At 35.7% G+C, this 26,981-nt stretch overlaps 1 protein-coding gene across 7 annotated transcripts in view; it reads right to left on the reverse strand.

The window, feature by feature from the left end:
• Nucleotides 1-26,981, reverse strand: part of Npc1a (Niemann-Pick type C-1a) — a 54,859-nt gene that overhangs the window by 5,597 nt on the left and 22,281 nt on the right. The window contains exons 3-24 of one of the 7 annotated variants that reach the window (XM_053755100.2): nucleotides 25,129-25,348; nucleotides 23,944-24,023; nucleotides 22,441-22,653; nucleotides 21,794-21,986; nucleotides 18,740-18,811; nucleotides 17,395-17,586; nucleotides 16,834-17,112; nucleotides 16,176-16,362; nucleotides 15,532-15,697; nucleotides 13,851-14,112; nucleotides 13,247-13,448; nucleotides 12,436-12,636; nucleotides 11,511-11,682; nucleotides 10,771-10,993; nucleotides 10,219-10,350; nucleotides 9,221-9,488; nucleotides 8,375-8,591; nucleotides 7,999-8,094; nucleotides 7,068-7,262; nucleotides 6,330-6,417; nucleotides 4,391-4,473; nucleotides 269-295 (exon numbers count right to left, since the gene is read on the reverse strand). In XM_053755100.2, coding sequence (XP_053611075.1) covers nucleotides 269-295; nucleotides 4,391-4,473; nucleotides 6,330-6,417; nucleotides 7,068-7,262; nucleotides 7,999-8,094; nucleotides 8,375-8,591; nucleotides 9,221-9,488; nucleotides 10,219-10,350; nucleotides 10,771-10,993; nucleotides 11,511-11,682; nucleotides 12,436-12,636; nucleotides 13,247-13,448; nucleotides 13,851-14,112; nucleotides 15,532-15,697; nucleotides 16,176-16,362; nucleotides 16,834-17,112; nucleotides 17,395-17,586; nucleotides 18,740-18,811; nucleotides 21,794-21,986; nucleotides 22,441-22,653; nucleotides 23,944-24,023; nucleotides 25,129-25,348 — 3,768 coding nt within the window. Of the gene's footprint in view, nucleotides 1-268; nucleotides 296-1,125; nucleotides 4,474-6,329; nucleotides 6,418-7,067; nucleotides 7,263-7,998; nucleotides 8,095-8,374; nucleotides 8,592-9,220; nucleotides 9,489-10,218; nucleotides 10,351-10,770; nucleotides 10,994-11,510; nucleotides 11,683-12,435; nucleotides 12,637-13,246; nucleotides 13,449-13,850; nucleotides 14,113-15,531; nucleotides 15,698-16,175; nucleotides 16,363-16,833; nucleotides 17,113-17,394; nucleotides 17,587-18,739; nucleotides 18,812-21,793; nucleotides 21,987-22,440; nucleotides 22,654-23,943; nucleotides 24,024-25,128; nucleotides 25,349-26,981 lie in introns of those variants that run through there. The other 6 variants (XM_053755102.2, XM_053755101.2, XM_053755103.2 and 3 more) reach the window with 6 other exon arrangements.

Here is a 26,981-nt window from a genome sequence, read left to right on the forward strand (position 1 = left end):
AGTGAAAATTGGCTGTGAACTTGTTAGAATAATTATATCAAATAATAATTAATACTCTACTGGTTTAGTGCACATTTCTAAATTTTGGTATATTCCAATTAATTTGGAAAATTAGATATCATAAACAATAATTAAGAAATACACCAAAATTTGATCCAAATTCGTGCACAAATTTTTTTTAGTTATGTGAAATAATGTGTTTAGATTTAGACGTCACAATGTTTATATTCGATGGTGATATTTGCTGTTATTAAATAAATTTTCTTACGTTGGCTTGGGTTGGACTCAGAAGCTCCTTTCATTTGCAATCGGGAAAAACAGTCTAATTAGTATTTTGGTGGATCTAATTTTTAAGGTTGTACATTGGACCTTTTTATGATACTGAGTGACATGATCATATCAATATATTTAAAACAATACAATACAAAAATAGAAAAATTGCTCGGTAGGATAACAAGTACTTAAAAACGTAAAGAAGAAGAAGACATTTCAGTTAATCTCTATCAAAAGTAAGAACATTTCCGTCTGTACTACTATAGTCACAATGAGTTGTACCATAATGGGACAACTGATCCTACCCAGTAGACTTACGAACGAGATCTTGCAGTTTTTCCATTTTACTATTGAACACAAAAAAAAAATAACGAAATAAAATTTGATTTGCGGATATTTGTTGGTGCATTTTTCAAATTAGACGTCAAGTAATTTAACACCCTTCCTCACCCTTTCTTCACACTTTTTCCTGTAATACAGGTAAACAAGTAGGGATTCTATGTATTTCTGAACAACAAACGTGATCTTAGGCAGGCTATCATTAAAAATATCTAACTTCCCCCTTAACGTGTGACGTAATTAATTGATGACCATTTTATATACTAACAAGTACAATATTTACATAACTTGATACACTATGTTATATCATTTATTTAGTTGACAAGAACCAACAAACACCGCATTTGCAATGCAATAATTTTTGTAGTGCTTGAAATTATGCATATTCATTAAAGCTATATCATAAAGAGTACAGCCAAAACTTATACACACAATAACTGTTTTGTAGCTCATGCGAATTTGATTCGACAAATGCATGCAAGGTGCTCTAAACTAAAAATAAAACAAACCAAATAAAAAAACATAATTTATTTCTAATGCTTCGTGTTACATTACGACACTCATAAGCCTTTACCTTTGGATGTAAAATTCTATTTCCCTCTAAATTAAGTACTAACTTTAAGTAAGAGATTCCAGTATTGCGATAAAAATTCTGCCTATTATGTGCACTGAGATGCAATATAGTATAATAACATTGAATTCTATTAAAATTAATTAATAGGAACATAGAGGGCTTATTAAAATAAAATAATAAAAAAAACATTTTTGAATAAAAATCACAAACGAATAATACAGATATTAAATTACAATAAAACAAATATTAGAAAAAAAAAATTAAATTAAATTTGTTCTTTAATTTCCGTGTGGCTACAGACGTACCTGGAAGCACAGACGGCGCCTTGAGATTTAGGGTTCGTTACATATTGGAGCAAAACCTTCACCGAATGCCACTTACACCGGTTAGTCCTAGGATTTCTCACCCATTTTGTTAGTCAATACTTAAGGGAATATAATACAGTGTGCACGGTCGTACTTCAATGGTCAGGATATCGACTATATACACTTCAATTGCAAGCGCAAGCGCAGTGCAGGGTGTTACGGAAAGGAAAAATCATTTTCAATTGTATTTTTAAATTTAAAAGGATATTTCACCTTTCCGCGAACGACCCTTATACTTACGCTTAATGTCGTCTAATTTGATATGGTCCCAAATATATAACCATATTTTAAAAATACAGCACTAATTTACGAATAAACATTTTTATATATTGAGATATACACGGTTATATGTTACTTCGGCTAACCATAATAGATAGTTTTGACTACTAAATCTATACTTCACGTTATAATCTTAGCTAATCCAAAAATCTAAATTTGCTAGAATTATTTATTCTCAATATAACGAATGTAAAATTTTGCTGAAATACAACTGACCGAATTATGTAAAAAAAAGTATGTATCGACTATACATATTGTAGTGTATTTTATTTAGTATATAGTCGATGTCGCGACCCGTCTCTAACTGCTAACAAAATTAGTCTAAAACTAACATTCGCATTAAATAAATAACCATCCTTTAATATTGGTATAAAAAATTAAATTTCACAATAGATGGCGTATCAACCACTATCGATCACTATAGAAAAAATATATGCTGCTATAAAAATAGCATACCATAAATAAACAATTAAAATTACGTCACGCCCTTTTTATTCGACTTTGAGATGTGTTTAAGTACAAATTGAGAAATGTAAGTACTTTAAAACTGAAGATAATACAAAATAATAGTGTGCAAAAAAAAAAAAAACAAAGGCAGTGACTATAAACTACACGCATTGCGACCACACATAGAATCGATAAATAAAAATATATTTAAATTCGAAATGAAACAGGAATGATCGTTGTTAAATATCTAAACATCAATATTACATGCGGATTACATTATTTTCGATATTGAAGAAAATAAGCACGTACTGGCGTCAAATTAACTTAAAATTTTAATTAAAAAGAAAAAGAAATTAAAAAATCTTAGTGCATGTGTGGGCAAAAAAGCATTTTGTCAACCGATACGTGCTTAAGGCTAAAAAAAGAAAGGTGTCCCATAAACCAATATTTGGTTAGAACCTTATCCTTAAAACCTACAATATGTGACGAAAAATATGTAAATGTAACTTTTGAGTTAACATTTATAAGTATCTCACTGGATTTTTATATCTAATTCATTATAAAAGCTAGATTCTTTCTAACGTTTAACTCAGTAGGTATCTGATATTATGGTACAGGCCCTCTCCATCCATAGACTTGCAAAAGATTTCATAAATGATGAGATGAAATATATAAAAAAAATTAAGCTTTTTTTTCCATTCGGTCATAAAGTCCATTCGGTAATAAAAGAAAAATATGAACGCTAGAGTATCGGTAAAAACGCCACTTAATTTTTAATTTAATGACAATTCATTTACCAATACAACAATGTATTGTATCAGCGTATAATTATTCGAGATAACTACAATCTTATAAAAAAAGAAAAATAATAAATTCAACTTGAAATTTGAATACAAATAAAATGAAAAAAAAAATCTATTAATCCCAGACTAACTATAATGGACCTACAGAGTTAAAAGTTAAGAGATATGTATGATAATGTCACATATTGTAAATGGTTATACAATAAATGCCTCGTATTAATGGGAAGAGAGCCGTCCCACACAGCCATCGCATTTATTGGTACGAAGCTTGCATCACATCCTATTGGGTTACTACATATGTACTTTAAAATGTATATTAATGATTGACGAACAAACAACATTAGTTAAATCTTCCGTAAAAGTAATAAAGAACATTTTTCTCGTAACTGTGAGATTATTTTCTACAAGTATCTGAAACTAACAGAAGGTTCGTATAACTTGACTTCATAAATAAGAATATAATATATATTTTTTTTATTTTAAGAATTTGTCTAAATGGCAATATTTAGAATAGATTTGGACACAAAATAAGCAAGCCCATTACATTTTGTTCATTCCCCGAATAAAATTATTTGTACAGAACGGAAATAAATATCAAGATTGAGAAAAGGCAGTCAACAGTTTCAGTTTATTATCTGAAACTAGCCAAATAACTATTTCCAAATCCATATTATATTTCGCCGAAGTATATGGTTAGTAAATTATTAAAACGGAAAAGTAAAAATTAACATAAAACGATGTTTCCCTTATTCAGTTAGACATAGATCTATAAGACACGTGTAATCATTAAATGAACACGAACAAACCCGAATGTGATGCTAAGCCTGGTAACTGATTACTATTTAATCGATTCGATAAAATCGAGCTGCAAGTTCTCGATGTACTATCTCCGCGTGGCGCTAGTGTGGAGTCGAACGAGAATGAACTAATCGAGAATCTATCGCAATCGATTGCGATATGCAAAAATCACAACGAGGTATAACAAATTATGCCAGGTACATTCTCTTTCGTAATACGCACACAGGTTAATTCAGACGATCCAATTTGTTTCTATCATCGCAAAATTGATATTATAATTCAGAATTGTTTATGTCAGACATTGTATATTATATAAGAAATATTTCCAAAAGTTTTACAAATTTTGATCACGTGATGTGATTTAACTTTTAATAAAAAACAAAAGAATTCTGACATTGATTCTGAATTTCCATAGACATATAAAATTACAGAGCGAACAAATGGGATCGTTAGAGTAACGCCTACGCCACAGACTGAACATAAGTGTATCTGTGTCCACTTGCATCTCTTACTCGAGTGAGCGAGGTTTCCGCGACAGTCATCTCCTTTCCGCGCCGCATCTGATTGGCTAGCTTCTGTTTGTTCATCGGCGAACCTGAAAATCATAAATGCCTGCCTGACGGATCAACTACTTATATAGTAGGACACTGTATGTATATGATATTTACAAGTGGAAATATTGAAAATACGATATTGTTTACAAAATGACCTAACCAATTTTATATAAAAGAGTATATTATACAAAAAACGGCTAATTGAAACAGAATGATAGAAAAAATATGTATTACTGAAGATATTAAAAACAAATAAATTTATGGTCACATGATTCAGAAGATATATTTTTTTATATATGGATGCCATTTGTGTTCCAAAAATAGCGTGTATAAAATAGGAAGTTTGGTGATGTAGAAAATCTTTCCTATAAAATGATATACATTGAAATCTTACCTCCAGCTGTTAGTATGGCACAACAACATAAGTTAGTGTAGCGAATACGAAAACTATAAACAGAAAGGGCCTCTGACCGAAACAGAAAGGCCGTGCAGCAAAAAAAAAGTATTTAAAAAAAAATCTGAAAATATTTTTATTTTATTTTAATAAGATTCAAAATATCCCAATATTTATTCCTTCGCTCCATATATCCGTAAACAAACATCAATATTAAAAATTAAATTACATTGCTTTGCTAAAACGGGTAGCTTTAAACATAAATCATTATTTAGCCGTTATTTTAGTACAGTAGATCAATGTGATATTAACATCCGATAGAACAAATCAAAAATAACGATGCAAAATAAAAAAAATATATTTATAAATGTGATTCGTGCATGTTTATATATTTCAGTAAGCAAGCATAGTCACGGTGGTGCTTACACGATATATTTCATGAGGCAATGAAAAATCGTATAATATCAGAAAAGGTCCAATATACAAGCGAAAAATAAATATTGTTGGGTGATATGCAAGGAATGGCATGCGAGACCAACACAAACTTATACTAAAATAATAAATAAACATTAAACTAATTTTGAAATGAAAAAATATGGTATGAGCAATGAGATTTGATGTTGTGCTTATATTAAATTTAGAGCGTTTTAATGTTTGCCTTTAGAAGTTAATAAAGGAAACTTAATTATATTTAAAAAAAAAACTTTATAAATGAACTAATTAACATCAACGCCATAAAATATAATTATATCGTGAATGTAAGCAATAAATGTGAAACAAAATACTTATATTCAAATAAAAAAATCATTTCAAGATTTAATTTCGAAACTATTGGCATATAGTGGCAGATTTAATTGGTGACACAAAAATATGTTTGTGAAATTAATATACATATCTGTATCTCTGTCACGAGAACTGAATATATCATCAACAACAAACAACAATCATTAATTTAAATGAGTTACAGTAAATCACAGCGTTTGGATTTAATTCCTGTTTAATTACAACACATATTCAAGGTTATAAAGGTTACCGCGGGCGGAGCTTCGGACAACAGCTTCTAATTGACATAATGTACATCTTATGACAGAGATGACGATACACTGCACATTCCTAGGCCATGTAACAATGACAAAAAAAAACTAAAGACATCGCGCCATCAAACTCAAATGAGATACAACATTTACATACAACTTCTCGGCCCATCACAATGTGGCTATAGAGTGTTGTAAAACCCGGCACACGGTTGAGATATATAGATATGAATTATTTATCGCATTTCTCTCTCCCATATTGTTCTTCATTTGCAAAGGAGTCAATTATAACAAGGTATTCAAACATAAATGAGCGCAATGGCGGACTTGTGAGGACAAAATAATAGATTTCCCTTTTCTTATCGTGTATTTCAAATACGTAGTTACGTACTTTCTTGTAGGAGGGAAATGAAAGATAAGACGAAGTCTTTAGCTTTTTCTGTCTACGCCATACAATGATAAAACTCACCGATATAGCTGAGCATGACAGGCAGGAATATGAGCCCGTGCGCAGCCCCCACCAGCACGATGCCCAGGTACATGCGGAAGTAGAACACCTAACAGACAGATTTACAGTTATTTTAAAATGATAATAATCAAACAAAATCAATCTACGTATTGGATATGCAAGCCTCTCAAACCGGAATATATATCACGAATTTTCAAGAAGATACATAATAATAATAATAATCATCATTTGATTTTTCAAACTATAAATTCCAGCCAAGTTTCTCGACATCTTATACAGAGAAGCTGCACTTTGGATAAACGTATTTAGAAGCTCTTAGCCGTCCCCAGCACAATGATTACTCCTGATTTATTATAAGTAATTCCAATAAACACCGATATGAGCCCATTTTGCCTAAAAACTAGGTTAAATTGCTTGAGTGAGCTAGCTGGAGTGGAGCTTCTCAAGCTATGTAAACTGAGAAACTGTCCTAATACACATACGATATGACACACTAAGAAGAACAAGAAGTTAAGAAGAAGCCCAGCACGATATATTGGTAAAGGCAATACCACCAAACACTGATGATCCCAATTTTCGTCTATTCCAGTTATGTTTCTCAAACGTGTCATAAAGAATACATGTACCTGAGAGAAGTCCAGCACGACGATGCCACTAAACGCCGACAGTCCAATTCTCGACCGCTCTAGCTAAATTTCTCAACATGTTATAGTGAGAAACTGCACTTGAGACACGCACCTGGAAGATCTGGCTCTTGGCGGTGCCCAGCACGATGATGCCGCCGAACTTGGTGAGCGTGATGCCGCTGAGCACGGAGGAGCCCATCCTGGCGAGCGAGTCGGCCGCGCGCGCGACGCGCCCGCGCGCGCGCGACGCCGCGAAGCTGTGCACCAGGTGCGAACAGAACTCCACCGCTATGCCCACCGCCATCACCTACGGGACACAATGGTGTTCCATCATCATCATCATCATCATCATCATATTGGTTAGGACAAGACATTCTAAGGCACGTGAATATTTTGGGAAATTTACCTTTTGACACTAGACTTTTTAGAACACTAGATATTGTGAAACTGAACGTTGTAGGACACTGGACTCTTTAACACATTAGACATAAGAGACTAGACATTGTTAGCCCGAATGGTCCTCCCTGATGTATCCGTTCGACAGCGAATCCTGAAGCCTTCGTAGATGATATCGTAGATTACACTTATATATCACGATCGTAAATCGAAGCATTCTGCCAGAGTTGGTTTACGTCCAATGATAATGTCAAACTTGGCGAGCAGAAGGCGTGACACTGTTTATTTTTGACAAAAGTGTCTACACAAGCGTTTATTATCGTCAAAGAAATCTTATTCAACACGTGACAAAAACAAAATCATGTCCGTACTGTAAATCGCTGAAAAGACCCTCTTATCTATTACTATATTATAACTATCGTACGCATTACATAATAGTATTCCAAATAAATCCGACTAGCAACATACTAAAAAAGTTACACACTAAATAGTATATTTTTTCTCTGAATTGGCGTATGTTTAAACAAAAGCAAGTACGTATAAGACAAATATAATGTGTGTTAATACATTAAATAACAATAATCTTAATTTAGTCCTTATGACAAGTATAGAAACGTGCATTTATTTGTATAAATTATAAAACTTACCAAATTGACTAGAGAAACAGCGTTCAAGCTCACTCCCCACCAGTACATCAGTCCACCGAGGTTGACTACAATCATAGTGATCGTTATCACCACAACCTAAAACAATAGACAAAAATATAGTCACGTTTCTCGCACCAATTACATGTGAGAAACTTTAGTAGACAATTAGACGGAGACAGATGTATTATTTTCATATTATGTGTTATCTGTCACAGAGATCAAGCTGTGTTTTGTAACCTATTGTTGATTTCTGTTTTTCAAATTAATAGACGTACCTGTATAAAGGACTATGTTGTAATGATGACAAAATTTACAATAGAGATTTATGTATATGTTTTCACAATTATTGAGAGCAAAAACAAAATAAATTACTCACCAAAGCGGAGAAAAGATCGAAGCCCATCAAAAAGAAAGTGACGATGAATATGGACAAAACAGAGATGCCCATAGACTTGAGGGTGTCCGGCCACATCGTGAGGTACTGTTCGTAGAACACGTAGAAGACTGAGTAAGGGAACACGTTCACTGTTGTGTTCTTGCCTTCTTCGCGGAGGTTGCGGTTTAGTGTGTCTGTTAGGTTGGCTGCCACTGATCTGTAGAAAAAAGTAATAGTATATATTAATAATTTTCTTAACTTTCGCTAATACAAACTACATGGGCGTTACAAGTTTCGATTCCAAGAAAAATAGGCATCTTACTGCTTATAAAAATGCTCGCATTAATATGCGAAGGTTTGCTTATAAATGTCAAAGGATGTTTGACAACCTCCCAAATTCTACTGAATGGATTTCGATGAAATTTGATACCGAACTACCGATACTTTTACGCCGTAATACCTAAGGGAGCGAGTACCCGAAGCGGACTAAACGGGGCGCAACTATTTATTTTTAATAAATTATTTGTACATAGACACAGAAAGACTTGAGAAAAATATACACAAATACAACTTCGCCATTTTAAAATATACACAAATATTTGACTTTTATTATGAAAACGGAATATTATTAACATATAGGCATACTAGCCGCGCTTCGGAGCTTCGCTCCCGTAGGAATGTCAGGATAAAAAGTACCCTACGGCTTAATCCAGGTTATATTCTACCCGTGTACCACATTTCATAACGATCGGTCCAGTAGATTTTGCGTGAAATGTAACAAACCAACATACACACATCCTCACAAACATTCGCATATATAAAATTAGTAAGATAAATTATAATCACCTGGCTCCCCTAAGCGCAGAATAATAATCGTAACTGGTCTTCAGCACGGTGTGATATCCCTGATAATATGTGGCGCCGACTTTGGACACGTTGGAGGAGATCTGTTTATAGTTGACGGCGTGTGAGTAGGCCGCGTGTCCGCCCTTGGCGCAGCCGGCGTTGGGGTTGTCGCGCAGGAAGAAGGGCACGTAGCGGCGGAAGTCGGCGGGCGCCGGACGCCGCTCCGCGCCCTCCAGTGGGATGTTGCACTTCCTGCAGCTCGGCACCCCTGGTGATCGTATGTCACGATTACACTTATCGATCGAACACCACTGTCATTGTTACTAGTTTATAGTTGATTAGCTTTTGCCCTTAACTTGGTATGCAAGTAAAAACTCGTTTCCCGTGGAAATTTCAGGAAATCCCTTCTTATAGTGCTCTCGTACACTGTTCTAGGAACCTACACACCAAATTGCAGCTTTCTACGGCCAGTAGTTTCGGCAGTGTGTTCTGTCAGTCAGTCTCTCAGTAACGTTAAGACTTATATATATAATTATATTGACTGATAGACTGATGTCTGGACTTTGGTTAACATTACATTTTATTTAATAGTCGTTCCGGCATTTTATTTAATGTCTAGTTGTAAGTGTTTTGTTGTTGCCATTTTTTTTAATTTTAATATTTACTATTTTGTAAAATTAAACACACGTACAAATTGATTCCTGAACAAACGAAACGACCTTGTTAAAATCATTTCAAGAGTTGGATATCTCGAAACACCATATCATTTGCAAATCTTGACAAAACGAGATCTATCAATAATTGCTGTGTAAAGAAATTGGAAAAAAAATGAAGATAAATATAACAAATGATTAAAACACCTCTCAAACTATAACAGGTTGAATGGAAGAGATCCCTTCAGGGGATAGTCCATTATTATTATATTTATTGTTTGTGTATGTAATTTTAGCCTGTATAATTTGAACTATAGATATATTGTTACAAATCATAATACATACCAGAGTTAGGACAGAAAGTGCCATTGCCAGGGAAGTATTTGCAGCAGGAGGCGAGCGCGGCCCAGTCGAAGAAATCATCCAACCAGGAGTTAGGCGGTTGAGCTATATATGTCTCATTGGGCGTGCGGTACGCTGCGGGCAAACATTTCAAAATAATTATTTTATATTAAACTACCGATATTTGTATGACACATTGCGTTAATTTGGCTTGCGAACCACACAATATTTATCTATCGAAATGAAATATGACAGCTTTACGAAATATGTTTTTAAACACGCGAAATAAATACTTTAAAATACTGTTTTTCTTAATAAAATTGATATATTTGTTTCAATGTAATAGATAAATTGCATATGTACTTTAAAACATTATCATTACCATTAAATTTCATACTTTATTATGATATCAGTCAAGTAGCCAATCGCTCTTTTATGGTAAGGCACGTTGAGTCTAAGTGTTTTCAGATTGTACGTATCAATTTACACGTGTTTGCAAATATTTTTTACCTTTATCACGTTACAGAACTATGCAATAGTCGTGGATATTCTCACCTGAATACAGTTGCATAGCTACGCTATCGGGCCTACAGAATCTGGTACCGCAGATCATATTCTGTGTGTTGGTCTGACTGAAGTCCAACCCCTCTGTTATGACGAAGTAAACTGGCGGACCGATGTTCAAGTATTTGTTTAAATGTTGGAAGTACTTCAGTTGGAAGCTGTCCTGAGGCATCGACAGTTCCTGGTCGAGACCGATTTCGATATGTGGCGCCACCTGGGGAAGAGAATTAATATTGTGAGAGCTTGTACATAAGTATTCTATATGCAATAGAAATGAAGTTCAATTTATGTAGCGGTGAACTTAGTTTTAAGTAATTTTTTGACGTTAATTTAGTGAAATATATCATCTAAGTTGAATGAAATTATATCCTAGTAGCTATTTAGTGTTTCCTAGCTCAGCTCACGCAGAAATAATAGTGTGTTTTTTATATAAACTTTCATCCCCCATTACAGCAATTGAGGGGTTCATTTTTCAACCCATTAATAAAAGAAGTTAAAGCTAAAGTATATTTTGTCAATATTTAACATTGACAGAACGAGATAAAACATACTTTAGCTTAAAGTATGCTTTAACTTTAAATGAATACCCTGTTATACACTCCAGTGTTAAACAGATAGCTCACTGAGATTAAATTACTATAGCCGCGAAGCCCATAGAAAAACTTTCGCTTTTATAATATTAATATGGATTTTAAATAAAATCAACCAAACATGTAGTTTATGATACTCACAGCAACAGACGAACACAGCCAAGCGAAGAATATGATCATGACCGAAGCACGGACCTCCCTCTTCATCAAGAACGGCACGTAGATCTGTTTGAACAAGTTGTACAGCGCTCCCTCGCCCGCAGTGTTGCCTTCCGTGGCCTTGGCGCCTTGGATGCAACACACTATGTCGAATCTGGGAATACATCTTCATCATCAGAATTCAGAGAAGAAATTTATGTAGAAATAAATGATTTTAGTCGCCTAAATGCATGACTTTTATGATCACCTACCAACGTAAAAGTGGCAGTTAATCGCTGTTAAGGCATCTGTCCTTTAGTCGTCTCGTACGACATCCACGGGAGAATTTGGAGTGGTCCTAATCTAGGGCGGGACCACACGAAATAAAATTGAACAAGTATAATAGTAATGACAATTTAGCATAAAGGACTATACTAGTATCTGTAAATATTAAATATTTTGATAAATACATAATTGTTTTCGAATAACTTTTGTTTTTATTTGGATAATTAACCTGTAATCTTCGAAGTGAAAGATTAAGTTGCAACCCAAAATATTTTCATTTGAACACGCAGATATTACTATCATTTAAAACAATATCATAATAATTTTAATGCCCATTTACTTTGTATCAAAAACTGTTGAAATAGTCTCCGACTATATAGAAATTATGACTTACTTTTTTTTATCAAACTGCAATATTTTCTACTAGACTACTAATTTTACGTACAAAATATTCTACAAAAGCCATTAAATGTATATTATTACATACATAATGTAGCTTATGTATATCAATGGATAATAGTAAAATCAATGTATATCAAACACGATACTTGCAAGAATAAATCTACCAATAAAGCAACTCCGGCATGTTAAACGAATGCTCTAACAACCGTTTGTCGCTATAAGAAATAGTTATAATTCTTACCTGTTAGAATTTTGTCTATGCGTGTCTATAGCCAGTAGTGCCACGAAACACGTGACTTGCAAGAAGAAATCCACCAATAAAGCTGCTCCGGCGTATAAAGCGAACGCCCTTACAGCCGGCATGTCGCTCAAAGCGCCGAGGAAGAAACAGACGGATTCGGAAACTGACGTGAGGAACATCGATGGACCGACTTGACCCAACCTGAGGAAGAAATATTAATTAATCGTCTTGTTTTTTGTTACAACTAATATTAAAGAGAAATAGCCAAAAAAAAAGCCTCCATTTTATACATGCAATTCAATTTTGGTCTTGTGTTAAAAATGTCGAATGATTTTTTATCGATTTCTTTTATTTATTTAACGGCAAATTGACAAATTATGCCACAATAAACAAAGAATTTCATTAAAAAGCGTTATAGTTTCTATAACACAACTTGGTCTCAGTTGACTACACGGATTTTGGTGGACACCGTTACTCGGTAATATGTGACACGAATGTGCTAGATAGAATATGATATATAAGGAATTTATCCAAATTGTCTCACCATCTTGATATTCAAAGTTGTTTTCATTGATGTTTTTTTATAAAAACACCCCACTTTTTGCGTCTCAAAAAGAACACTAATGTATCCTACTAATGTTAGAAACGCGAAAGTTTGTGAGGATGTATGTGTGTATGTATGTTTATTACTTTTTCATATAAAATCTACTGGACCGATGGTTATGAAATTTGGTACACGGGCAAATGGGAAATTCCCATGGGAGCGAAGCCTCGGGGCACAGCTAGTACTATATAAACATATACAACTTACGTCCTTCCGATGTGTTCAGCGACGCTCTCATTAGGCCTCCTGCCCTCCCTCTGGTTGCTCTGCACCAATATGAAGATATTGTCCACCCCCACCGCCAGCACCAAGAACGGTATCACTTCGACTATGATCATTGTGGCCGGGACGCCTCCATAGCCGAATATGCCCACTGAGCATACTACTGATGCTAGGACTATGAGGACACCTAGGGACAAAATTTGCGATTAGGGATGTGCCGACACGAACTTTTTGGACGTTCACTCAACAGCTATATTGATTCACATGACTGATCAATGTCAAAATGTAAGTTTAATGGTTGTAATGTTATAGTTGGTGAATATACACAAATATTACTATGTCTCTATGTCAAGTCATGTAAGTTTATTTATACAAGCAAAGTGCAAATACCAGATACAAGAGAAGCAGACTCATCAAACAATATTTTACCAGCATTTCCATTATATGTGTATATACTCTGAATGTTGGTAAAAACATTTTATTAATATCAGTATATTAAATATATTTAATTAAATATAAATTAAATATATTTAATAGAATATAGGTGTGGATACAGCCACTGCAAACATAAGAATAAAATAAGACTAACCTCCAAGGCCAAGCGTGACCTTGCTGTCAATCAGCAACCTCGAAAAACTAGTGAACCTTCCCAGAGATATAGATATATACGCGAACATAATGAAGTACGACACTAGGATAGTCGACACGTCCGATTGAGATTCCCTATCGAGTTCGTCTTCTATAGATCTCTCTGAGGTGTATGCGATGTCCATGTATGACGGCATGGAAGTTTCCGTGTAGTTCTTCATGAAACTGATAAATTCTTTCTCCCATTGTAACGCTGGCTTCAGCTGTGGAATTAAAATAATTGTTGATATAATCAAAACTGACCTAATTACTTGGTACCTACAATGGAATTTCGAACGCTACAGGGCAGGACAATCGTGGGGGGTGAGAGGTGCGGGGAGGGAGCCGCTATAGCTATAGCCCTTTATTTAGCTCCCGCATCACATGTCGCGTTTGGAGCTAAATAAATGACTATCTTTTGGAAAATAAAATTAATTGAAATTCCGTGTCATGTTTTTATTTTGTGACAACCCTGACTGTACTGTCAACGCTGGCGGCTGTTTCGCCTTTAGCAAGGCCGTCGTACAACTCTATGAATCTCGTTAAACTGTGACATAACTATATACAGTCGGCAGGATATCGAACTATCCAAAGTCATTGCTAATTTGACATTTTTTCATGCGATATGTACATGTGTCGTAAATGCAATCTGAGCCGTATAAGCATCACCGGCGCCAGCTAAGAACTTTTAGTCCAAAAAAAAAAAACGTTTCTTTCAACTAATACAAGCTATGCTCTCCTTCCTGCCCGATAAAATGTATATAACTGTACGATGATTACACGTTATATGTATGAGAGGTCGGACTACAAAAGATAGAGAGAGCAATATGACCTTGCATCAAAAAGTTCTTGGAAGGCATCAAAATTGGTGATTCTAATTTAAATAAGTTCTTACATTTATAGGGTATTTGTACCCGTAGTTTTTACACATTTGGCGCATTTTCTTTTACTTCGATAGGTAAAAACCTTTATCACTTCATTCATTCTTTATCATTCATTATCACCAAGCCAAAACATACAAACTCTCAATCAATGTGTGACCTTCATGACCCATTTGATAGCACGTGATAATAATTAATAACTTTCGCGTTGCATAATATGCAGACAATCCGAACAGGTATTTGGTGATAAATTAATAATACATGTAATCAACAATATTTTCAATCCTTATAGGGTAGACAAAGCCGACAGTTGCAAAACTCTAAGGCAATGTTTAGTTATAGTATTGCTTATTAAGTTTTAATAGAGATAGGTATCCTATCGCCCATGAGAAGAATCTCCAGTTTATAGCTTCTTATATAATTGGCTTCTTGTAACCATTTCTTGAACATGTTATATAATTATGTTGTTGTGGTTCTATAAATAAAATAAAATATAAATAAATATAATAGGCGTTTCCCCTGATCGTCTTTTACAAACTACGCGGGAGAAGCAGCTGGCACATTCTATGTTTTTCTAACGTTCTTACATACATAGTATAACAAAGTCGCCGCGTATGTCTGTTTCTAAGTTTTCTATTAAATCACGCAACGGATTTTGATGCCGTTTCACATTTATTTAGTTAAATTCTTCCCGAAGGTTTTTATAGATCTCGTGCGTTGCAGAGCCGAGTCGGTAGTAAAAAGAAGAAATAGTATTCTCACCTTGTCTTTATCGTGTTTATTGTTGACTAGTATAGTGATGATGAGCGAGGTGGCCTCGTGGAAGGGAGATGTTTTGGACAACTGTTCTCCAGGCTTCAGGAAACCGCCCAAAGCGACCGCCGGTAATACTGGACCACCGTATGGGGCGAGGCAGGAGTATGGATTGCTGTGAACAATTTGTTAAGTTAGATCTTGTCCGGACTCTCTCCGCATGTTACTCGTTGCATTCATGGTTGTGACGCCGCGAAGCTTGGGGTCGGCGTGAAATATAACCTCAACATTTTGAAGATTCAGCTGTGATTTTACTACTGGCGGCCGCCTGCGTGATAACCCCCTTGGGAATGCTTCACTTTCCAAATTTTTCGTCTCCAATTTGCACGGTCGTCGGATTGCATTCCTAATTGTCAGATCATTAGCACGCATATCATCATTAACGACATCAAGCCGGCCTTTTTTGGGGCTTGCTCCCTCAGCCAGCTAACTAGACATTTGTTCCCTGTGTATTTTGCCGATCTACGCAAAACATGGGCCGGCAAATTACATAGGGAACAAATGTCTGAGGAAGTGGATATGGATGAAATGGTCCAAAAATGTGTGGACCGATCACCCGTCTAGTAGCAGAAGCATAGATTGATCATACTCACTTAGCGCATGAAGCGATCTTATCCAAATACTTGTTATCTTCAATGTCCAGCTCGAACTCCTCGGCGTCATTCTCCCACCAGCCCCAAAGTGATTGCACCACACACTGCTCGGGAGTCGTGGGTCCCGTGAAATCGTTCGACAACGGCGCGAAGCAAATGTCTTCGATGCCGACACCGTTGTTGAGACCTAAATAAAATATAAAAAAAAACGTTTTTCTTCTTTCCGTGTCGAACTATTGGATTGAAGGTCTGTTACAATGTCATATTGTAATGTAACAGATGAACAAACTGCTAGCGAAATCAGCGTGATGTGATTGGCCAGTTAGACCTGTCCAACAAATTGTGGAACACAATTTCTAACGCTCGATGTCTGTTTGCTATGTCACATTTAGGCTATCCGATACTTTATCGGCAAGATGTGGAACAGGCTCTAAATATTTTCTTGATGATTATTTGTTTAGACATAAACTTACTTTATCTTAAGTTATTTCATGATGATGATGATCAATCTGTTTTCTTGCTACAAAAACACATACAAAAAAAGGGCAATAAAAACAAATGGACGAGTTTTGTTTCACATTATTACATCATTTCTATCGACTAGTCGCGATGATTAACATACAAGCATTATATTATATAGTCACTTAGAGAAACTTACCTAAAATCTTATTCTGCAAATTGAGCACCTCCAACATAAACGTGGCGTTGAAAACGGGTCCAAACGTCAGATTTCCGGACGGGGTTTCATGTTCAATCTTCGGCAAGCCCTTGGAGCTGATGATGACCATTTCCGTGCGGTAGAAGGGCTCGAAGTGAGAGTCGAAGTATTCCCGTTCTTGTCTCGCCCGCGAGTGGGGGGAGGCCCACAGTTCCACAGGGTTTGTGGTCAGTTGCGTGTAGGACATGCCGTAGCCGAGTGCGACGATGAAGATCATTCCTACGGACATAAGAATGTTAAACGTATAGATATGAAAAGTACAATATTGTTGTCGCATATTAGTCCTATCCTCACTAACATTCTTTCTTCACTAACTTTTTCTTTCTTTTCGAGTGTGTTATTGCCGATGTCAGATTTTATTCAAGACATACATACCTACTACTCAGCCGCATGTCGCTAGGTGACCACGGGTTGGACCGAAACGTCCGAGGTATAAAGGGTACGGGCGCGTTTAATACCTGTTTTAAATAATTAAATGTTAAAATATTGATACGAACTCACCCATAAACAGCACAATCCACGGCCTAGATGCCATGATGTTCCCCCACCACTCGAAGAAGTCCTCCAGCGTGCTCTCAGTCTTAGCGCCGAGTTTCTCGAAGAAGGTCGCGTCTACCGACTCCTCCGCTTGCTCCCCCGTCCAGCCGGGTGGCGGATTTCCCGCCATTTCTTGATTCGTATCTGAGGCGACACCTGGTGGGTTTTGTTAGTAAGCTTGTGTTAAGATTGTATTTAAGGTATTCGTCGGAAATAACTGTGATGCCCTCGATAGTTGCGTCGTAATCTAAATATTCGGAATTGGCAAAGAAAGACGATTCCGAATATATGTTATACAACTTCGAAAAGTGTTAGATGCGTCTTTTCAACTATAGAGGGCAGTGTGAATCTCGATTGGCAGTGGACAGCACATCAACCTACCCAAATCAAAATCAAAATCAAAATCCAATACAAAACTGGGCCATAAATATTCAGTTGAAATGCAGTCAACTGTACAAAGTCATAAGGTTATATATATCCACAGATAATACCGACGACTATTATAAATCTTTTTATGACGGGAAATTCAACTTTATACTTTTAGTCTATATTATAAAACGCTCCAAATTGTAAATCTTACGGGTTCTTGACAAAATAGGTAACATATAATAAGATTTGTAAAAACAAGTGAAAATTAAATTTTCCACAATCTAAGATAACGTTACACAGACACAGATTCACATAAGCAATTAAACTCAATTTTATTATCTTATTTGTAAACATCATATTACCTTTTGTACCTACCTACATTACTTTAACAAAAAGAAAGTTGGTTTTTAAGATATCGATGCTTATTTTAGTGTAAAATGTGATGTTAGTTATACAACTCAAAAATATCATTTTAAAATAAGTCGTGCAAATACAATAGCCGTGCTGTGTGTGTATTATGACTAAGTGATTAAAAATATTGTTTTAAAGTCACCAGAAAATATCAAAGAATGTATTTTTTTTTAAACAGATGCAGACGAACGTCACAGGAATCACCTAAACATGCAACATTAAAATACTGTTGGTTTCAGATTTATTTATACTCAATGTTATCTTTTTGCGGTTATCCATGTATCAATCCGTGAACGGAAATCCCTTTTACATAAACATGTACGACCAGCCATTGGTTTGAGGCAATCTCTGAAACTACCGAACCGATTTAACAAATTCTTTCACCATTAGGAAGGTACATTATCTAAAATTGCTACAGGCTATATTTTATCTCAAAATTCTGACGGGAGCGAATCTCCGGGCAACGTCTAGTTTGGTTATAATTCTGAAGCCAACAGCACCAGGGAGGTATAATGCAAGTCGTACGTACTGGAGCGATGGCTGTGCAGCGGGCTGGTCTCGGGCCCCCCTCGCCGCGCCTCGGCCGCGCGCGCCCACGCGTCTGTCCCAAGCACCGAAGTTAGCACGCATTCCAATTCGACAGAGTCTATCGCTCGTTTTGCTTTGTTTCTGATTTTTTATGGCCAGAACAGCGTAACTTTATAAATTTTTAGACCAGCTACACACGCTCCGATGACAACAGAAAAGTATGCATAGGTAATAAAAGAAGGAGAAGCATGACAAACTTATTAGTTAGACCCCTGATTGCCCCTGCGGCGGGTGTGGATGCCGCTTTATTAACATAAATCTAATTTCAAATAGCAAGTCGTATTTTTTTATTACTCTCGCATACGTTACGTCCCATTACAGGGCAAACAAAACATGTCTTAGTAAATAAGTTAAATTATAAATTGATCTAACTTATTTTAATTAAGTGCGCAAAGTAAGTAAAAATCGTTTAAACCCATCTCTGGGCAACGACTAGTAACAGAAGCTACGACCGACCAACAGAAAGGGATGCACATATGTAACAAAAAAGGAAAGCTGCCCTGCTTTCTTCCTGCTTCTCTTTCTTTTATATAACTACGTCCCTTTCTATCGGTCTGATCAAACCAATCGGTTCGTCTGTTAGTAGTACAAAATATGAGTCTTGCGTTCAAGCTGGTCATAAAAATGAGCATTATTTATCTATTGCCAATTCGAATATATTATATTTATACATATTTATCTGTATAGAACGATCAAATGATTAATTTTAGCAAAATGAGCCGGTAGAAACTGCTTGTGTTTGTGAAATTAAACCATTATAAAAATAATTATAATTTGCGAGTTTCCATGTATGAATGAATCATGTTTTGATAACATCGTCGTCTACTTACAGGCAAATATAATACGCCTATATACCAGTGTCACACGAACAACAATGAATCACATTATTATAGACACTCGACTTATTCCAAACATGTACTTAGTGACCAGAAGTCACAGTGATACTTTGTCACTCGATACCGACCTTCGAAAGTTTTCGGAGAGGCGCAGCCAACCATTTATATTACAGTGTGGTCTTGTTTCGACAACTCTGGACGGTCGATATCGAATAGCAAAGCCACACTCTTTCTCCTAGTCCTTAGTTTTATTTACAAGGAAACCCACAAACCGACACCAGTTCCAAAGCCACCTTCATAGAAAATTTTAGATCATTCGTTCCTTTACAAAAATAGAACGAAATATATATATATCTATGGTTAAACGCAACATGAAATGCAACATTGTAGATTACTTTACTTCATTATAACATAAGTATTTAATATTTGTTATCACACTACAAAATAACACAGATATCATAAGACTGTCTATAAAAAGTAAAAACTTTACTCTCTCAGCTTATTCTTTATTTAAACTGTGATTAAAGGTGCTGGATTTACATTTAAGTTACACTATTGTCTTACATTGTATATTTCAAAATAATGTAAAATTGTTTGTTGACGTACATTTTTTGCTATTGCAATACCAAATAGGATGGAATGCACTTCATGGACACCTTATATATATTTTTGTAAGTCATAAGTAAACATAAGTTTAAAAGCTACTAGGATAGGACATTGATCTCTATCTTATATGAGCGAACTAAAAATATGGCTATATCTTTCCCAGCTGAGCGTATTCTCGGTTTCTTCTTCATTTCCCCGTTGGGCGTCGGAGCCCAGGGCCCGCTTTCCTACTTTTTCGTTACCACCACTTCGCATGGTCGAGGGCATCCCTAGCTGTCAAGACCATTAACACGCAAATAATCCTTGTGATCTCTTTTTTGTTTGACCGAAACTTAAGATATAGCGATGTCTATACTTTTCTCTGTCTACGATTTACCGTGTATATTTCAGTGGCGCGATGTCTTATCTCAACTATTACCATTTCTCCCCAGAAACCCATTGTTGTCAATGTTGCATTTCACGTTATAATAATAGCGAATGTATAAAACCCCGCACAAGATTGCATGCATCGCCGGTGCACAATCTTTTGTTTACTCGATTTGAAAATAGCGTGTATGCCGAGATTTTATATAACTCAAACAGCACGCAAAGTGGTGGACTAGACTTTGATATATCCCAGTATAAATGTATATGAGACCCGTTTTGCCCCGACAGTTCAAAAGACACATCAGAATTTTTTTTCGAAATTTCATTTCGTACACATTTGCAATCATCTTTCCTTGCTGATTCCGAATATGTATGGAATTTATTTTAGAAAAAAAAAAGACAGATCCTACTTCCTAAACTGTCGCGGACAGAATTACAGTTTTATTAGATTATTATTCTTGAAAAATGTAGCATATAACTTTTTAAAATCTAAGTTTTTAAAATGTAAATATCACTTTGTCATATAAAAGTAATCCCGCCACCATTTCTACAAAAGCAAATTTCGAAGCAACAAAAAAGCAATTCTTGTGCGTGATTCAAGATAGGTGTTACTCTTAATAATTATTCAATAGTTCACTAGTCACGTGTTTAATAATTTGATATAAATAAATGTCAAAAGCATGAACGGAAATGAAGATAATTTTATTAAAAACGATTAGTTGTTGGAGTAACATCATTCATAAATTGATAATAAGTGCTTACAATTAAAGAATTAATTATAATTATCACTGTGTACCCCATAACCTAATTGTAAATATATAGTTATTGATTTGTATAATACTGTCATTACAATAATATTAATACTACTTCACCGCAAATAAAGGTTGTTACCCATTTCCTTCCTCTTTTAACTACAATGAGTACTTACATTTTTCTGTGCCAATTCTTTCAACAGTGAAACTGATTGAATTTCATAAACAAACCTATCATCTTATTTTTAACCTACTTCTTGGGCTGAGGCTAGGTCTACTTTCGCCCAGCCAATGTGATGTGATTTATGTTCAACCAAACCAAATCCTATTCGATTGCATCCGAAAATTCCATAAACAGATGTTCACTCACGCCGTCACTGTCTCGCACACATAATTTCACCGACATTAGAGAGAGAGAGAGACAGCATCACTCACCGACAGCATTTTCCGGCTGGTTGCAGCAGTAGACGCCGCTCAAGAACAGCGTGGTGAAGATGACGAAGACGATGGCCATGACGACGGCGTACCCGTCGGCGCCGTGGATGCTGAAGGGGCGCGGCGCGGGGCGCGGCGGCGGCGGCGCCGGACACGACGCCGCGCAGTCCAGGCACGAGCATCCGGGCTGGCCCTGGGTCACGTCGTTCAACATTTTATATTATAACTGTTTATCTGTATATATGGTAGTGTATGTTTGACGTCAGATCATTAACTATATCTATTTCAAATTTTATCAAAATCTGACTAGTCGTGAATGCGCATGTAAAACAGTCCTCTATGTTAAGTAGTTATGAAACAGTGAAGGAATTTTGCGGTTTTTTTTGTAGCTAGTTTTGAAAAACACTTATGAAAATGGACCAAAGGGAGAGATAAACAATTTTTTACTTTTATAATGTTAAGTATGGATACTACCGATAAGGCAATCGTATGATATATAACCTGATGGTGCGTGGTTACCGCAACCTATAAACGCCTGCAACACCAGGGGTATCACACTCGCGTTACCGGCCCTGAAGCATCTATCATCCCTATTAAAGAACTCTCATTGTAGTCTCTAGAGAAGACCATGCCAAGCGTTTACTCACATTACTGCCAATGTTACACGGCCTGGTTGGCGGGTTATTCGGGACCATGCCGTCGATAGGGTCATCCCCGCTGATGTAGTTGATCTGGAAGGGCACGAAGGCGGAGTTGGCATCGCCCATGGAGTTGAACCAGCGCTGAGGGTCGCAATACGCCGCACTCCATTCGCCGCACATGAAGTCCATGGCCAGTTGGTTGCTCGCTGGTACTTGGACCTGGATACGAAATATTTTTTTGTAAAATTACGATATTTATAATTGTTCAGTTGTTTATATATAAAATTAGACGCGCATCGGGGCTTCGCATGCTAATTTCGTGATAAAAGGTACCCTGTGTTATTCCAGATTATATTCTACCCGTGTACCAAATGTTATAACCATTCGTCCAGTAGATTTCGCGTGAAGGAGATACATACACACATACATCGTCACAAACTTTCGCATTTACGATATTAGTAGGATTAGTAGAATTTATCCGTAGCGTGTAGGAAAGCAATAAAATGGGATTTCTCGAAATTCCCACAGTAAAGGGAAAAGCGGTATTAATACACGCGTACAAAGTCGCGAGTCAAAGTTAGTTTCTTTATAAAACTACAGCCAGCATACTTACATTATAGCATACTATATATCTTTATGCACATAATAATCAGAACATTTAGTAAGCATTACATTTTATTTGTTTTTATTTGCACTATACTGTATCTACGTTTGAGTAGTTTTATACTAGTGTACGTTATGTTTGAGCAAATAAACGTTTTTTTTATTTCTTTCTTATATTTAAGACATTTTAATACATTGTGATGTCTAGAATCTATGGTCATTTGGAAAATTGTTTTCGGTATTGAAGCTATTTTACACACTAAACAGATTCATTAACGCTTCTTATCGGTTTCAAATTGTAATGTATTAATACACACAAACACAAATTGGATACTATAATACGACTCGATTATTTATTGTAATAAATACAATTTTAAGGATTCGTATATTTATTTAGTCTCTCAAGAAAGCTAAGCTGCGCCCCGGGGCTTCGCTTGTATTATTTCATATTATTTATATACCCCGTGTATCAAATTTCATAAAAATCTATCTAGTAGATTTTGCGTGAAAGAGTAACAAACATTCACACATACATACATATACACATACATCCTCACAAACTTTCGCATTTATAATATTAGTAGGATGCTTTTATTTGTTTAATAAAGTAAATAATATATCGTACTGTGCGTAATAGATGACAGATAAAAATGAGATCTTTTACATAATTAGTTATTCAATATACAAAAGATTTGAATTATCACAATTACATATTTGCATTTTTGAATAAAACTATGTGACTCAAAAAGCAAACGTGATTTTGTCATTTTAATATTCATATACTATTAACAAAAAAACGCGAGACTGTACTAGTCTGTATAGTCCCTTGCACATCAACCTATCCAAATTCATTGCAAATTCACAGCTATTACCGCGTCATAGAAGTCTAATACCTAAGTAATTTACCTGTGCGCAGGAGTTGTATGTCGAAGACATGTAGGTCCAACTTAGGTGGTAGTCGACCTCTAAAATTTGTTTATGAGTCGCTGAAAAAGAAAATAAATTTAAATAATCAATAACATAAATGTCAATAGTTGAATGACATACGTATATTACCCATTTTTTTTAAAATATTGCTGTCTACATTTAAATATTCTTCGCATATAATAAAGATTTTTATGTTTCATGCCATCTTTACTTTATTTATTTACGTCTCATTATATATTCTGATATAACTTAAAAATTATATGTTTACCTCAGTTATTAGCATATTAGCAAGTAAGATATTTAAACACTTAAATAATTCATGTTGGGTTTTAAGATCATTATATGGAATGTGGATGTGGAAAACAGAAGGCATTCGCCCAGTGGTGGGACACAGCCGGCAAAAAACATATTATCAATCTTTTATAGGTATTAGGTAGTAACATCAAAAATGTGCATAAATAAATGTAGGCATTACTTTTGATTATTAACTATTGAGTTATGGCAAGATTGTTTGTTCGTGTAGAGAATGACATCATCCATTTATTACTGGAAGTTTACAGATGGAAGTTTTTATCAGGTTTTAGTAGCAAAGATGACAGAAAGACCGTGGGAAGTAGAGAAGAAAGCGGTACCTGGTCAGGTTTCTATGACTAAGAACAGATTCTCTCCCGCTCATCTCAGCATATCCTCTGGGATATGCTAAGAGAGAGAGAATAATCATTTTCAATAGTAAAGAGTATTTACTATTCAAATCAAATCATTTTATTTGCTTAAATATATTAACAGGTAATATTGAAAATGATTATTATATAGATTCATCGGTGATATCATACTTTCGAAGCGGTGGTGGTGTAATGGTTATAAGACGCCCGCCTGTGGGTCGAAAGGTCTCAGGTTCGTATCCTACTCGTGCCATATGAATTTGTATACCAATCTGACTCATATATGACCACCACTTGCTTCCGGTGAAGGAAAACATCACGAGGAAACCTGCACACTGGTGGACAGTTTAGTTCACTAGTGTGTATGCCACAAGATGGCGCGGGAAGTAGTCGTAAAGTCATGTCAGACGCCTTTAGGCGACTTGAATAAAATCTGACACCAGTGTTAGCAATAACACACACACTCGATATGATGATCGGTGATATTAAGGTAGGTACTCACTATTGTACGGTTCAACTTTGACGGGCTTGATAAAATCGCTCTGGTTGGGCGCGCAGGTCAAGCCACAGATGTGTTTGATGAAGTTCTCCATACACGTGGGACATCTTGCTAGAATGTTCTCGGCCATGCCGATGTTGTTGTTGAGGTTGATGAGCTGTTCGCTGCTGCAGCAGGCCAGCCCGCCCGCCGCGATGTCGGGGCAATACTTCTGGATGATGGACTGAAAGGAAAAGTATCATTGTTACTGCTATTTCAAAGTAACAATAATAAGAATAAACTTTATTCTTCTCCGCAATAGAAAGGATTACAACAGATTGATGGTCTGACTGTCAAGGATGCCAAAGACGGAGCGCAGTCAAGAAGAAACGTAGAAAATCGACTAAGTAACTGGTAAATCTCTCTGCATGAGACTTCTTTACAGCTTATAAAAATGTAGTATTTAATTAAAATGAGAATTCGCATATATGCAAATCACTATGGATTCACCACGCTAGACGGGTCAGAACACTGTACTCTAATACTAAACTACTCTTTTACTGATATTTTTTCCACAGTCGTGTGTAATCGATGCAATTATCTAAGATAGCCCGCAACCTGTTAGTACCACAAAATTACTAAACAACCTAAAAATTTCGACATTTAAACCTCATATTTCATTGAGACAAGATGACACGATGCAGATTGACCTCCCGAGTAACGTCAGAGTGGTGTGCCTTGGACATTTAACATCCGCATATCACCGCCATTCAACGATCTAATATAACGACGATTCAACGGCTCGTGGCCGCTATCAGATCACAACACACATAATATTCTAAAATTCAAAAGATCATACATTATGAATCTTACAAGATTTCCAATGAACACATCTGACGATAATAAAAGTGTAGTAAGAAAATATTATCGCATTAAATCTTTATTTGCTAAATCCATTCACGGCCATAAAATCGTAAAGCAAGATTAGAATGAATCGTGCGCATTGTTTACGATATAGTCGGCTTTGTTTTTGGTCATTCTCAGTCGGCTTTATCATCTGATAACACCGCAGACTCGAATCGATCTGAGATCAAAATCGTGCCCTTGTCTGTTTACTACTCCATTTCGAGTACAACACATTATAAACTGTACTGCGCAAGAAATAAAAGCCGTAATACTTTGTTGATTCAGAGGTTATCATTTCTACTGACCCGCCAAGTTACAATCATTTCTGTTGACTTGAGATGAATCATGCATGACGATTAAATCGTACGATATCATGCGATCAACGTAACCTTTATTACGATTGACGCAAGTCTTGATTTCAGTCGACGCAAATAAATACATATGTTTGTAACTTTTGTTGTTATGAAGTGCCAAAATCATACAGGACCAGTGGTTTACGTCCAAATTATGCCCAAAATATGAAGCATAAACCCATCTTTGTACTAGACATGATATTGGCAGTCAAGGATTTTACTTATCAATCACAGACAATCAATACGATAAATGTCCAACATGACATTAGAATGGGAAAAAAAACAATATAGCATACGGAGACAATAATAAAACGGTTACCGTGAATTGTATTGTTTAAATTTCTCACATCTGGTTTCTCCCAACCCTCACACGAGCAAGATAGAGAAAAACAAATCATTATATAACGATATAGATATATATCCATAATCCATAGATACAATTGATACTAACAAAAACAACTAATACCTACCTACTTTCACTAGGGCCACATTAAAAAAAAAAGAACAAAAGTGCACGAACCGAATACATAAAATTTAGTAATTACAAATAGAATGTGGAAATACACAGTCATTATTAGACAGCACAAATTTCGAGTACATATTTCGTATTTTTTTTAT

This window comes from Plodia interpunctella, chromosome 14 (assembly GCF_027563975.2).
Source record: "Plodia interpunctella isolate USDA-ARS_2022_Savannah chromosome 14, ilPloInte3.2, whole genome shotgun sequence".
NCBI lineage: Eukaryota > Metazoa > Arthropoda > Insecta > Lepidoptera > Pyralidae > Plodia > Plodia interpunctella.